The 16,247-nt window shown below is 34.3% G+C and overlaps 1 protein-coding gene across 14 annotated transcripts in view; it reads left to right on the forward strand.

Moving 5' to 3' along the window:
- Positions 1-16,247, forward strand: part of PHF14 (PHD finger protein 14) — a 200,478-nt gene that overhangs the window by 59,921 nt on the left and 124,310 nt on the right. For all 14 annotated transcript variants that reach the window (XR_004433291.1, XM_033194692.1, XM_033194693.1 and 11 more), the window contains exons 8-13: positions 1,749-1,895; positions 2,534-2,804; positions 3,101-3,207; positions 4,898-4,993; positions 6,818-6,921; positions 9,040-9,171. Coding sequence is in view for 13 of the 14 variants with exons in the window: in XM_033194692.1 (XP_033050583.1) it covers positions 1,749-1,895; positions 2,534-2,804; positions 3,101-3,207; positions 4,898-4,993; positions 6,818-6,921; positions 9,040-9,171 (857 nt within the window). In the remaining variant the exon portion in view is untranslated. The remainder of the gene's footprint in view (positions 1-1,748; positions 1,896-2,533; positions 2,805-3,100; positions 3,208-4,897; positions 4,994-6,817; positions 6,922-9,039; positions 9,172-16,247) is intronic.

Raw genomic sequence — 16,247 nt, forward strand, 5'->3', positions numbered from 1 at the left:
TAGTCTCCTAACTAAATTTTTGTATTTTATTTTTAAAGCTATATGAAGAAATTATAAGTAAACCCTGTTTTACTAATGTGATAACTGAAGCCCAGAGATGTTAAGCAATTTTTTGAAGTCCCATAGCCAGTAAATGGTGGAGCCAAGATTGTATCCAGGTTTTTATGTCTTCAAATTCTGTGATACACATTGCTGTACTGTGACATCTGTAGATACCACACTACAGAACTGCCTCATATGCTTTTTTTTTTTTTTTTTAATATTAAGGACACATTAGATTTTTTTTTTCTTTCTATTATATGTCTCTCCTTGATAGTATTATCATTTCTCTTTGGGTTGTAAAACTCTACTTAGAGACACTTGACATATCTTAGAGAAAAACTAATAGCTTATGTTTACTGTTCCTTTTTGGAACAGACATAAAGAATGAACATCCTCTTGTTTTGTTAGCAATTACATTGTACATTACTTTTTTGGACTGCATCTTTACAAGTTGTTTTTGATAGAATAAATCCTCTTTTTTGTACATTACTTTTTCTGAATGAAAATGTACTGTTAGGCTATGAGAGAGCTGTAACTCCATTTGAGTTTTTAGGAAAAGAGTTAAGGGCATAACTTAATTTTTCTTATTGACAAGGCTTGGAATTTCTGAATTCTTTTTTTTTTTTTTTTTTTGAAACAGAGTCTCACTCTGTCACCCAGGCTGGAGTACAATGGCACAATCTCGGTTAATTACAACATCTGCCTCCTGTGTTCAAGCAATTCTTCTACCTCAGCCTCCCTAGTAGCTGGGATTACAGGCACATGCCACTGTGCCTGGCTAATTTTTGTACTTTTAGTAGAGACAGAGTTTTGCCATGTTGGCCAGGCTAGTCTTGAACTCCCAACCTCATGTGACCTGCTTGCCTCTGTCTCCCAAAGTGCTGGGATTACAGGCGTGTGCCACTGCACCTGTCCCTTAATTCTATTTTTATCCTCAGTAGAATCTGTCCATTGTTAGCCAGTTAGAAATGCCACACTTATCTTGTTGGCTAGTCGAATATTGTTGTTTTGCAATATTAGTTTATGTGTGCATAACTTTAATATTTAATGATTATTCCTACCTAAGAGTATTAAAATCCTATTTGTTTTAAATGGTGATTTAAAAAAAAAATACAGCCAGCCCTCCGTGTCTGTGGATCACACATTCTTAGATTCAACCAACTGCAGATCGAAAATGTTTGGAAAAATAAAAGCATAATAAAAAAGAATACAAATATAAAACCAATACAGTGTAACAACTATTTGCACATTTACATTTGTGTATTAGGTATTATGAGTAATGTAGAGATTACTTAAAATATATGGGAGAATGCATGTAAACTAGATGTAAATACCACACCATTTAACATAAGACACTTGAACATCCACAGATTTTGGTTTCCTTGGGGGGTCCTGGAACCAGTCCCCCATGGATATTGAAGGGCTACTATACAAGTACACCCAAATAATACATTATATTTGATTTCAATATCTTTAAACCCACAGGCCCTTTAAAGAAAAAAGTTGTTGGTAATTTGAAGTTGATATACAAGATTAAGTTTCTAAAGAAGTAATTTTTATCATTATAAAAATTATTTTTGTGATTTATTAGACGTAACTAGCACTAGTAGATTCTTTGAAAAGCAAGTAATATTCTTTTGTGTTAGGTCTTTTATGACTCTTCGGACTACAAATGTTCACTATTTTTCTGCACTTTTTTTGTATAGGATATAGCAGATCCATTCTTTGCTTATTGTAAGCAACATGCAGATAGATTAGACAGAAAGTGGAAGAGAAAAAACTACTTGGCTCTACAGTCCTATTGTAAAATGTCTTTGCAAGAGAGAGAGAAGCAACTATCACCAGAAGCACAGGTATGGGATTCATATCAAAACCTGTGTGTTTTTGTTTTAAGGTTATGTGTGGATTTTACATCTCATGTGTGTTTTCCAGTGACATGTGAAGTATAATAAGAAGTTTGGTTAGTTACCTAGGAAGTGGATTGTGATTAAGGTACATAGTGAGTATAATTTTTGGCTGAATACAGTACTCCTCATTTAGTCAAACAGAGCAGTCCTTTATAAAGTATACTTTTACATTGAAAAATGTGACTTTGAGGAAATTACTCTATCACTGCAATATATTGACTACATCTTATTTCAGTCTGTTCAAAGGATTTGGTCAGTTTGCCAGTATTTAAAATATAATTTTATATACATTAAATCTATAGAGACAATAGCAGTTATTAAGAAGAGAAACTTCAGCTTAATTAAATTAGTTTCTCCAAACTCTGATTATAAGTTAGGACAGTTATTACTAGGGGCAGATATAGTTTATTATAACTGAAAAATTATACAGTATACCTTAAGGATCATTCATACCTATAATTTGCCTTGGTATAAGAAGTTCTGATTATCTTTCTGTAAACATGGGAATAAAAATCAATGTAAAAATCATAAGGAACATGTTTCATTTTATTACCTTTTAAAACCTGAATACATTTCTTTTATAGGCAAGGATCAATGCCCGGCTTCAGCAGTATCGTGCCAAAGCAGAACTAGCTCGATCTACCAGACCCCAGGCCTGGGTTCCAAGGGAAAAATTGCCCAGACCACTCACCAGCAGTGCTTCAGCTATTCGTAAACTTATGCGGAAAGCAGAACTCATGGGGATCAGTACAGATATCTTTCCAGTGGACAATTCAGATACTAGTTCTAGTGTGGATGGAAGGAGAAAGCATAAGCAACCAGCTCTCACTGCAGATTTTGTGAATTATTATTTTGGTCAGTATAGACACTGATACATGCACAGTTTCACTGAGAACAATTTGTTAATGAAAGTATTTGATATACTGTTAATTTTTAGAAATTTATTAGCCATACTACATATATCATAGAGGAATGTTTATTTTCCTAATATGTTGTGGATTTTTACAAAATGCTAGGTTCATTTATTTGTGAATATACTTAAAAGTTTTAAACTATGTAGGTTTATCAATGTGATCATCTTTATGGCTAGTTTCTTCCTATGTCAGTTTTTACTTCCTACTAAAGTAAAATTGGATATTTCATTTAAATAGAGAGAAATATGCGCATGATTCAAATTCAGGAAAATATGGCTGAACAAAAGAATATAAAAGATAAATTAGAGAATGAACAAGAAAAGCTTCATGTAGAATATAATAAGGTAAGTTAGCTACAAAATATGCAACATAATGTGATAGATCTTAGTGATGATTTCTTTTGTGATTGAATGGCATTTCTTTTATGTTTTATTTTTAAATTCTTCTGGAGCTCTTAGGCTCTTCCCTATAGCTCCTACTCCTTATTAGCTTCATTATCATCACCATCTCTTTCTGAGCACTTTGTGTGCCAGGCATAATTTAATCTGTTTACATGTATTATTTAATTCTCAGCTTAACTTTATAGTGTAGGTTATAATCATTGCTTCCATTTTCAGGGAGAACACTGAATCCTGAAGAAGTTAAATAATTTGCCCAGGTTCACACAAGTAGTCAAGTCACAGACTTGACAAGTGAAGTCAGTTGGTGTGAGGCCAACTCATCTGACTCTATTCTCTATTTCTAACCAATAAACATTGCTGGAGAGATTCACTTTCTAAGTTTGTAGAAAATTTAGAAACTTTTCTTTAAATTATTATTTATCTTGAATTATATTATAATGTTTGGAATAAAAATTTCCAAATTTGAATTTTCATGTAACCTCTTCATCCTAATGAGAAAAGATTCAAAAAGAAATATCTTATAAAAGCAAAATATGGTTAAAATGTCATACCCAGTATAACTTGACATATAAAACGGGTATTGACTTATTGTTAGAAAACATTTTAAGTCATAAAGAAAGAGTAGGAAGTACGTTTCCAATAATCAACTACACTGTGTAGTAAAAAGAGTACTTAGAATTAGATTCAGAGGACCTGGGGATTCTTGCTAGTTCTGTGATCTTGGCCAACTCACAAAAACTCTGTGATTCTTAGTTTTTTTCATTGGGAAAATAGTGGAAATACATCTTGATAGAGTCACAAGGATTAGTTAGCAGAATGTGATGTTATATAGCACACTGTAAAAGCAGGTATAAACCTAGTTATCATCATTAGTAAAAATGTCAGCAGAAAATAAAATGCTTACAGCAACAAATACTGCTGAATAATTGGATAGCCTTGTATTTCAGTGGTATTGTGGCTTGAATATATTAAAAATATATGGATATATGGAGGCTGAGCACAGTGGCTCATACATGTAATCCTAACACTTTGGGAGGCCGAGGCGGGTGGATCACAAGGTCAGGAGATTGAGACCGTCCCAGTAGTTTGAGACCAGCCTGGCCAACATGGCAAAACCCTGTCTCTACTAAAAATACAAAAGTTAGCTGGGTGTGGTGGAGGGCGCCTGTAATCCCAGCTACTCGGGAGGCTGAGGCAGGAGAATCGCTTGAACCCAGGAGGTGGTGGTTACAGTGACACAAGATTGCATCACTGCACTCCAGCCTAGGTGACAGAGTGAGACTCTGTCTCAAAAAAAAAAAAAATAGATCAAGACCATCCTGGCCAACATGGTGAAACTCTGTCTCTAGTAAAAATACAAAAATAGCTGGGTGTGGTGATGCGTGCCTGTAGTCTCAGCTACTTGGGAGACTGTGGCAGGAGAATTGCTTGAACCCAGGAGGTGGAGGTTGTAGTGAGCTGAGATCATGTCACTTGCACTCCAGCCTGGCGACAGAGTAAGACTGTGTCTCAAAAAAAAAAAAAAAAAAAAAAAAAAAAAAAATTATATATATAGAGAGTAGAATAGAAATGTGGATATTTCTTAAATTGTCAGATATTTTAATGAACTTTACTAATTTGACTTACTTTGTAGCTATGTGAATCTTTAGAAGAACTACAAAACCTGAATGGAAAACTTCGAAGTGAAGGACAAGGAATATGGGCTTTACTAGGCAGAATCACAGGGCAGGTTAGTTTCTTTCCAATTGCTGTCTCCTTCAATTCTTGCTCTCTATATGATTTTCAAAGAACAGATTTTTGATACAACTGTCATTTGACTAACCAAAGAATTCTGTTTGATCAAGGCCTAATCCTTTGGGATAATGATTTCTGCTTGAAATACACCTAGAGCATTGGAAGCTGCGAACTGAAAACCTCTAGTTTAATTTGGTTGTTTCAACAGCTATTTTGTGTGCAAAATTTTTTCATTTGCTCTAACTGATTGACCTGTCATTTGTGATGAAGCTTAAGACTTGAAGCATGAGTTTTTCCTAATACATTCTTCTTTCTTTTAATTTAGCAGTTTTAGATTCTTTGCCACATTTTTTTCTTTCCTGTTCTTATGCTGTATTTTGTTTTCTGTTCTTTGGATGTATAATTTAAAATTTAAAAAGGCAAACTAGAGATATTCATTTTTATGTTAATTTGGTTTTCAGCTGTGTAAGAGATGGTTATTTAAACTTTTATGTTAAAATGTATTTTTTCCCCTTTAACAGTAGCTGTGATCGTAGTTATTTAAAAAACTTTATTCATGAACACCTTTAGCCTGTTAAAGTTTTTGGTGTTGAATAATTATTGTTAGATGGATTTCTTTGAATGCCTTTTTTGGTACTGTGTATATAATTGATAAATTAAGTTTTTAACAAATATTTTTAATTATATTTTTTAAGGATGATGGAGACCCGCTGTTTGTGGTCCTTTCACTAAAAAGTAGTTTTATTTGTGAAGGAGCTTTTCGAGCAGATATTTTTCATTATACTTGTTTTAGAGGTTTATAGAGAGTCAAATTCGTCACACAGCTTGTGTAGATATTTTATGAAGTGATACATACTGATTTATACTGTGCTATACCAGCTTTGAAGATGCTTTATGTGAAAAGAATGTATGTGGCTTGTATCATAAAGAATGTTTTAAAAGGTGAGAATTAGTAGTTGCCTCTGGGAGGATCAGCCTTGGTCCCTGGTATTAGGTTGGTTGATGGATTTTTGGAAGATGATGGTGTTTTATAGTTAATATTTGGAGGAGTTAATGTTGAATATAAGGCTTTAGTTTATTTGCCAAGCTAGCATTATCTTTTGGCTTGATTTGCAAGTTTTTCTCGTAAGAATCTCCTGTTTAAAGTATTATCTATCATAAAACACAGTTTCATTTATTAAAAGACTTTTAACAGAGGTTTGCAAATTTCCTTTTGCAAATGTAAAATACACAGCCCAAGTAGAATTCATTTATACTGCTTGCATGACACTTTTTTTTTTCAGTTGGTTGAACAGATGTGGGCCCACCAGGCCACTGAGAAATGACTTTGATAGATGGTTGCTGTCTGAGAAGCCAGCATACTACAGATTAGTAGAAACCCAAAGAGAATCTCACTTGCTTTGTTGGAGAATTTGGTCCAATAAGATAATTTTTCTAATTAACCTATGGAGCACCAATATAGCTGGGGTGCTGAAGAAAATAAACGGCCTCAATATTCTTTTTGTCAAGTGTTCTGTGTTTTTTTTTTTTAAACCTCCTACCTATGTATCTTTGTCTTTCAAAGCTGAAGTAGAAGTTTAATTTTTATATTTTAGTGTACCACTGAAAATTGATGAAAGTCTGTAATTATAGATTTCTAATGGAAATAACTATTAGAAGAAAGCTCATTTTAATCCTTTTTGCCAATGTAATAACTGGTAAGGCAGATTTTCCCCTAACAATCCTACTATATTTACTTAGCTTGAGTGGCAATTAGAGGAAAATGTTGCTTTTATTTCTTTCTTAAAACAATATATACTACATTTGTTCAAATCAATAGAAGTTGAATATACCGGCAATTTTGCGAGCCCCCAAGGAGAGAAAACCAAGTAAAAAAGAAGGAGGCACACAAAAGACATCTACTCTTCCTGCAGTACTTTATAGGCAAGTAATGAAATTAGTAATGATAGAATAATACTGTGTATTTTTTTAAACTGATACTTATTAGAAAGAAGATCCTGCAAATATTTGAGAATGAATTATGTCCATAGCAGAATTTAAGTGCATTTGAAATTCATTTTATCAAAGATGCATTCCAGTTTGAATGATAGAGGGGATTTTTGTTGCTGTTTTAACCTAAACTCTATGGAAATGAGCAGTACTCTTTGGGGAATTGGATAATTCTTTAGATAACATTGTGGTTATTGTCTTAAATAATTAAAACAATATAACAGATGGGCATTTGTATTTTATTTTACTTGAATGAATCGTAGAGTTTGTTTTATAGATAGTGATAGGTGTCATACACATGTATAGAATGAATCTGTTGCCTTTGTAGATAGTGGATAATGAAAACAAGTTTTAGTTTTGAGGTTCTACACTTTTTTTTCTCTTGATGCTCAGTTGCAATCACTTTGTTTGCATAAGTATTTTTGTTTTTTTACTTTCTTTGCTCAGTATTTTCAGTGTTCACCGTTATAGTAAGTTTATTGTAGTCAAGACTTCTTTCCATAAATAGGTTACGATCTCACTTTTTCCCAAATAATTTATATTGATTAAGTGAGAGAAGTTTAAAAGATGCTAGTGTTTTTGTATGTGTGTGTATATTTATCCATGTATATGCATACATATATGTTATGCATGTGTAAGTACATAAATATTCTTCTCAAAATTTCTTTCTCAGAAATAGTAGCAATAACAACAATATCAATCTCCATAACTACCTTCTTTTTTTTGGTTGGAGGCTCCCTCTACAAGTAATAGCAAATAACTTCCTTGAAATGTGGGGAAAGCCCACATTGTGTTAGTGTACAATGTGAACATTAGTACATTCTCAGGCCAGCTTTTTCAAACATGGTTGGTTCATTTGGAACCATCAGGCAATATCACTATGCTGCTGACTTTTATGACTACAATTTGTTTTTGTTTCAGAATATATTTTAAGCGATTTTTCTTTTTTACTGAGACCAGGTACTGGTTTTCTATTTATTTATTTCGGCTTTTTAAGTGTGTATGTGTGTGACTTTTTTTCTAGGAGTATTAAAAAAAAAAAAACAACCTAACCATCATTGCTTTCTGTACATTCCAAATATAAATATACTTTAGATTTTCAGGTGATGGTACTTGTGTACACAGGTGTAGTTAAATTGCCTTTTTGCATAAGAGAAGTTAGATTTCTGAGAAACCAAAAAATCCTAAAATAATAGTAACAATCACAAAATTTCATAATCTTTGCAAGAAATATCAATTGATATGTGTGTGTGTGTGTATATATATAGTGTGTGTGTGTTTAATTTTTTTACTTTTGAATTTAATTAGTATTTTTTTTTTTTTGAGACAGAGTCTCACTCTGTTGCCCAGGCTGGAGTGCAGTGGCCAGACCTCAGCTCACTGCAAGCTCCGCCTCCTGGGTTCACGCCATTCTCCTGCCTCAGCCTCCTGAGTAGCTGGGACTACAGGCGCCCGCCACCTCGCCCGGCTAGTTTTTTGTATTTTTTAGTAGAGACGGGGTTTCACAGTGTTAGCCAGAATGGTATTTTTAAGACTCTAAATCCAATATTGAAAAGAGACTCATGTATACTTGTAGTATATCTACATGTTGAAGACTCTTTGAAAGGTTTACAACTAATGGTAGGAAATAAACTACATTCTGTTTGTGAAGTAATTTTTTTATAGTTTTAGAAAATTGGGAATTTACTTTGTTCTCTAATTTATGTGTCTACAAAAAAAGTGAACTAATGTGAAATGGATTTTAAGTAATAATTAAAATTAAAATTAATATGATGTTGAGGATAAATACTTTATATATGTAATTCCTTAGAAGGTTTGACTCTAGTAATATTTAAATTTAAATCAGATCCAAGCTATTTTTAACATTCTCAAAAGTATTTAGAACAGTTACTGACATTGTAAAAAGATGTGTTAATGAAAGAAATTGTCTATCTCAACAGAAGAAATATTAAATCAAGATGAAATTTTATAATTTAAAAAATATGCTATAAGGAACTGCGTTTCACTATGATAATTATTATTGAAATCTTTACTTGCTGCCTTTATTAAAAGTTGTGGAATTTGTAAGAAGAACCATGATCAGCATCTTCTTTTATTGTGTGATACCTGTAAACTACATTACCACCTTGGATGTCTGGATCCTCCTCTTACAAGGATGCCAAGAAAGACCAAAAACAGTTATTGGTAAGTAAAATAGAGATTTAGATGTTTCAATTGATTTACTCTTAGTTTCAGCAGTATAAGATGAAATATTATATTTGTTCATAATAAAGTATTTGGCACATTTTAAAATTGACTGTCATCAATATTTATTATAGCATTATGTGACTAAATCTATAACAGCTTTTTTGAGAAATGAATTTTTCATTAATCGTGGCTATTATTTTAGCAATAGATTCTTCTTTAAGGCATGAATTCTGTCCATTGCTTATAATTCTTTTGTTTTATTGTTAAGAATTTCTCAAATGCTTTATTGTTACTTTGAAATTGAATTTATCTAAAATTTGCCATCATATGCTTTTACTTGCAATTTAGTATCTTATTTTTAGATTAGTGTCAAAGGCTTTACTTCTGGTATTTGGTATTTGTGCTAATTATTGAAATCCAACCATACTTTGAAATCTAGAAACATTTGATAAACATTTCTGAATTTTTTTTATTAACAGGCATATCTAATCACTACAGACATTTGATAAGGTTATAGTATCTATAATGAGTTTTGTCCTTTCCTTAATTTTATTCTAAGAAAGGGACAGATGTTCAGATTTTAATAGAATGATTTCTTATAGGAAGGAGAATATAGGAAATGGAAAACTTTGGAATGAACATGAATATTCTTTGTATACAAGTTCCTTAACCTTTCCAGTTTCAGAAAAGAGTGAAACCCAAATTTTTAAATTTTAATCTCTACAAGAGGTTGTGTGTGTTCCTCAAATACATTAGGTATATTTTTTGACCTCATTGTTTTATCACTTAAGGCTGCCTCTGTTCATTTGATTAGGAAGCTGAAATTTTTTCACTGTTTTCACAGGATTGCTTTTTATAGTGTTCTTTGTATCAGCTTGTTTTCAGATAATCATACTGGCCTGTTCTTTTGAAATACAGTGGAATATATTTATTATGGTATTTATGTGCTTCAGAAACTGCTATAGCATATTCAAATCCCAACAATGTTAATAAGCATCCTGGGTGGGTGTTTAAATTGAAAGTTAGTTTGATAGTGTCCAGAGCCAGGATGTTTTGCCATGAACTTATATGGAGATATGCAGTTCTCTCCTTAAATGAAGTTATGGACCCTCCTGTTACTGCTCAACCTGCCGAGCTCTGGTTTCCAGTGTGTGAGAGTTTCTGTAGCCAAAAGAAAAAAGTAAAATCATGTTCTTTGTAGCAACAAGGGGGCAACTGGAGGCCATTATACTCAGTGAATTAACCCAGGAACAGAAAACCAAGTACTGCATGTTCTCACTTACAGGTGGAAGCTAAACACTGAATACTCATGGGCATAAAGATGGAGCCTACTAGAGTGGGGAGGGCAGTAGGGGAACAAGGCTTGAAAAAACTGTTGGGTACTATACTCACTACCTGAGTGATAGGGATCATTCATATTCCAAACCTCAGTATCGTGCAGTATACCCATGTAATAAACCTGTGCATGTATCCCCTAAATCTAAAATAAAAGTTGAAATTAAAAAAAAAAAAAGAGAAAGAAAAGAAATAATGTACATAGCCTGAGGTGTTTTAGTGAGAGCACTCCTAAAAGGGCCTAAACAACTTAGAGCCTTTTCACTGGTGTTAGTGGTTTTTAAGTAAAAGTAGAAGTTAATGTTGTAGCATAGTGAAGCCTTTAATTTCTTCTTGATTGTCGTGATCACATTTCCTTTGGCCTCTAAGATCAAGTTAGCTTTGGTTAGCAGTTAACTGAGTGTATTAATTTTGGAGTGTGCAAGATTCAGAGAATTATGTTTTTTCTTTAGTGTACCTCAAATGTGGGAGGCAGTTTTTACTTTTTGCTTTTTAACATTTTCAGTTCATTTTTGAAGTTATATTAAAGATAATAAATACTCAAAACTTAACACTTTCTAAATATTTTGTCACATTTTACTATTGTCTATGCTCTTGAGGTTATTTAAGTCTATTGTATCAGGATGGTAGAAAAAAAATGATATGCAGGTTGAGTATCCCTTATCCAAAGTGTTTTTGTTTTTGTTTTGGAATATTTGCATTGTACCTACTGGTCGAGTATCCCAAATCTGAAAATCCGAATCTGAAATGCTCCAGTGAACATTTTCTTTGACTATAATGTCAGTGCTCAAAAAATATTTGGATTTTGGAGCACTTCAGATTTTGGATTTTTGGATTTGGGATGCTCAACCTATAATAGTTGCTACTACACACCCTTTTCCCCATCCTATATTCTGTGATGCCATGTTGATAATTTGAAATTGAAATTGCCATGGTTAGGAGTATTTATACTATAGAAATTACTAAATACTACATAGTAGGGCTTTCCCCCCAGAAGGTCAAGTGTTAGACATTTACTAGCATATCTCTGACTGACGTCTGCTTTAGACTCTACCTTGTTCTTGCTAGTCCTTTTTTAAGGGAAAGGGTCCTTTAATTTCTCCTTGTTTCTAGTGATCAAATTTCCTTTTATGACTAGGGTCCTGTTACTGGACTCTTATTTGATGACTGTGCCTTAGTCTTCAGCTTAAACTTCCACAGGTCCTTCTGGTATAACATTTCTGAATGGTCCTTCTGGTATAACATTTCTGAATATTTATTTTTGCTGTTTTTATGTTCTGCAAGGCTGTGGTAACACCCTTACTACCAAATACCCCGTAAGCAAACTGTACCTAGAATTAATTACTATACAATCTGTTACCTTCTCAGATATCATATTCTACTCGAATGACTATTGAAGCACTTGCTATCCAGCCTTTTCTTCCAGTACCAGCACTGTTTTCATGGAGACACTAGTTCTAGATTTGGATGCTTTCTGTTCAGTCCATCCCAGAGGTCAGTGGACTGTGCTGGGCAGGTTAAGACATGTGATATCAAAGAAAAGATGGATACAGATACAGAAGTAATTACAGGTGAAGGGTTGGGAAGTTGAGTGAATTCACGTTGGACAGGCTCAGACTTTTTGGTGATATAGGAGTCTGTTGAGAGGGAAAAGACCTGGGAATGATGGGCTCTTGAGAAGACAGCAGATGGTTGGTAACAACTTACTGTGGAAAAATCAAACTGACTTGCTGAGGCTGTATAGCAAGAATGTTTAGTGCATAAGTAAATGTGATTATTTGATTTTTCTTGAATTATACTCTGCTGCCCAGGAGAAGGAGAGGGGAAAACCTAGGGGCTTCTTAAGTTGGGCCAGGGATGTGAAAAGCTAGTAAAGAATAATATTAAAACGTGGGTGAAGAATTCCACAGGGAATAGAGAGGCTAGTGTTGGTGTGATCTAGGTTCTATTTTGTTTGTATCTCTTTCTAGTATTTAAAATGCATTTTGTCTCATTTTTAGTTTGTTATTTTAGTTTTTGTTGTTGTTTTTAAAAATATACAATCTCCACACTGCCTTAAATTCTAATACATGTTTGGTAGGATACAAATGGTAAGGGCTTGATTTATTAGAGTAGCTCAAATAGTTAATCATCTCTTAATTTTAGAATACTAATGTTATGTTTCTGCCCCCATTCATCTGATTGGAACTTGTGTTGCCTTTTCCAATTGTTTGAAGAATATTCTGAAACACATTATTTAACAGAGAATTGAGTAATACTATATCCTTTTATTCCTTGGACATGTCTGTGTTTATTTTATGATGAAAAGAAAACACAAACCCTTCTAGGAATAGTTTACAGAGGTTTTTTTCCTTTGTTTTTCTTGATAATTTGTTCATTTAAATTTTTTGTATTACCTCTTTTTCCCATTAAGTGCTAGTAGGAATTCCAGCTTTAGAATGGGGCATTTACTGTATATGAATTAATAGGCATATATCTGCTATTAAAGTTTTATACAGATATTATAACTACAAAAAGAATAAAATTTACAAATTGAGTTAAATGTTGTCCTCTGCCCTTCAAAGAGATACTCATAATGCAGAAGTAGGAGGGACTGAGGTTATTACTTGTCTGACAAGAATGATATTTGAGTCACCTCTTAAAGTTTTATGTAGGCACCTGTCAAGACTTTTTTCTAAATACAGGAGAAAACATGGCCAACAGCTTAGATATAAGAAAAAAAACTCTGGTGTGGGATCCTGAGTTCTTGATGACTAAAAAAGATAAATTGTGGAGGAGAAAAGAGTAAATCATGAAATATTTGGAATATGGAATGTTACTGGATTTATTGCATTTAAAGATTCATAAAATCATTTTTTTTTAACTTACACGAATAAAATTCTCCAAATTAGTACACTTGCTTGTTTTTTTTTCTTTTTCGGAGATGGAGTCTTGCTCTGTCGCCCAGGCTGGAGTGCAGTGGCACGATCGCAGCTCACTGCAACTTCCGCTTCCTGGGTTCAAGCAATTCTCCTGCCTTAGCCTCCCGAGTAGCTGGGACTATAGGCAAGTATCACCATGCCCAGCTAATTTTTTGTATTTTTAGTAGAGATGGGGTTTCACCGTGTTAGCCAGAATGGACTCTATCTCCTGACCTCATGATCCAACTGCCTCGGCCTCCCAGAGTGCTGGATTACAGGTGTGAGCCACTATGCCTGGCCTAAATTAGTACACTTTCTTGTCTAAGCGCTATTAAACATTTTTCTTTAGTAACTAAGATTCTGAAATCCCATTGGGTCATCATTCTGATTATAGGTTGTAGTTGTATGGTGCTAGAAACGTATAGAAGGTATAGAAAATTGAGAAAAGGCCAGACGCAGTGGCTCATACCTGTAATCCCAGCACTTTGGGAGGCTGAAGCGGGTGGGTCACTTGAGGTCGGGAGTTCAAGACCAACATGATGAAACCCTGTCTCTACTAAAAATACAAAAATTAGCTAGGAGTGGTGGCAGGTACTGGTAATCCCTGCTACTCAGGAGGCTGAGGTAGAGAATTGCTGAAACCTGGGAGGCTGAGGCTACAGTGAGCTGAGATTGCGCCAATACGCTCCAGTCTGGGTGACAGAGTGAGACTCTGTCCCAAAAAAGACAGAAAAAGAGAGAGGGTGGGAGGGTGGATAAGAAGGAAGGAAAGGAAGGGAGAGGATAAGGCCGAGGGTGAGGGAGGAAGAGGGAGGGGGAGGAAGAGGGAGGAGAGGAAGGGAGGAAGGGAAAAGAATTGAGAAAAACCTGTTAGTATTTCAGCATGGAAGTTACTCTGTTGCATAAATTCCTGACACGGATTTTTATTATACTTTAAATTTTTAATTGACTTGGATCAATTAAAAGGTTAAGATTATCTTCAGTATTGTCCTTGGGAATTATAAATTTTAGGACTCTACTCTCTAATACAGTGTGTTAAGCAACAATATACAGGATTAAGGTGAGTTTAGCTAAATTAATAGATAATAGCAGTTTAGCGGATTATTGAAAGAAGCCAGGTATGTATTTGACTTTAGGAAAGATAATCATGATTTTCCTTAAAATATTATTTGATTTCGACTGGGCATGATGGCTCACGCCTGAATTCCCAGCACTTTGGGAGGGTGAGGCGGGTGGATCAACGAGGTCAGGAGTTCAAGACCAGCCTGGCCAACATGGTGATACCCCGTCTCTACTAAAAATACAAAAATTAGCCGGGCATGGTGGCAGGTGCTTGTAATCCCAGCTGCTCGGGAAGCTGAGGCAGAGAATTGCTTAAACCCGGGAGATGGAGGTTACAGTGAGCCTTAGATCATGCCACTGCACTCCAGCCTGGGCGACAGAGCAAGACTCTGCCTCAAAAAAAAAAAAAAAATTATTTGATTTCGTTAGACAGGCCATGGCTTTAGGTATTATTTCTTAGCATCTTGTGTACCAATTGATGTAGCAGAAACACTTTTACATATCTTAAAGGCTGTTTATAAGATGAAGGCTATAGTGTTTAATAGATTGTTGAAGGATGGGTAAGAAGTATTATGTCCATAATACTCTTGTAGTCTACTCAGTGTAGACTCTATCTACTGCAACAATAATGTGGCGGTTGTCTTGAAATAGGAATGGATATATTCTGCATTGGCAGTTACATTTGTTTTGATTTTTTGAGTTGTTCAGTGTTTTGTGGTGTTCAGGGTATAACATTTCTATTCTCTGGGAATTAGAGAGCCAAATTTCTTTGTCACCTAACTGTATTAGTTTTAGTGGGGATGGAAGTGAACATAAGAATAAAGAATGTCCCGACAAGGGTAATAGCTACCGAAAGAGAAGCAAAGAGGAAATATTTCAGTTTTTTAAAAAAACAAAACAATGATATATCTGAAAAAGGTACTTGCTTCTATACCCAGGGGATTTAGATAACGTTACATTTGCCTGTTATTTAAATAGACAAACAACATATTTTAAAAGTAAATTAGAGCCTGGCCTGGTGGCTCACACCTGTTATCCCAGCACTTTGGAAGGCTGAGACGGGCAGATCACCTGAGATCAGGAGTTTGAGACCAGCGTGGCCAACATATAGTGAAACTCCGTCTCTACTAAAAAATCCAAAATTAACTGCGCATGGTGGCACACACCTGTAGTCCCAGCTACTTAGGAAGCTGAGGCAGGAGAATCAATCGCTTGAAAGGGGAAGGTGGAGGTTGCAGACTGTCTCAAAAAAAAAAAAAAAAAAAGTGAGTCAGAACTGTTTGAGAAACTTTGTCTATATTTCACTCAACTGATAGAAATGATCAAGTAGCATTAAGATAATTTAATGCTGACAAGTGGAGCAATGGGCCTTTTTGTAGTATAATTTGGTAATTTCTCTAGTCATCTCTGTTTCGAAGGCTGTTGCATTTATTGTTACTAACAATATCTAACATTTCTGGGGTTTTCACAGTTCTGCTAATAAAGTCAGAATATACTTATCATTTCAATTCTGAGATTCTGTAAGGTGTGTATTTTCTCTTACCAGTCCTTGATGTTTTCATATGGGACAAATGCAGGAGCAATTTAGTATATTCATTTAGTTGTATTTTTGTTATGATGGTAATCTGACAATCTAGGGGACAATGTACTAGCTATAGTTACATGAAGGGTAGCAATAGATACATAAACGTTTTCTGAGTAGTACATGATTATGTACATTTTTGTTTTGCTTTCACTGATTTTCTAGTGCTAAAATTTTTGCTAACCTATTCTTAA

The sequence above is a fragment of the Trachypithecus francoisi genome, unplaced genomic scaffold, assembly GCF_009764315.1.
Source record: "Trachypithecus francoisi isolate TF-2019V2 unplaced genomic scaffold, Tfra_2.0 Lachesis_group4, whole genome shotgun sequence".
In the NCBI taxonomy this organism is placed as follows: Eukaryota; Metazoa; Chordata; class Mammalia; order Primates; family Cercopithecidae; genus Trachypithecus; species Trachypithecus francoisi.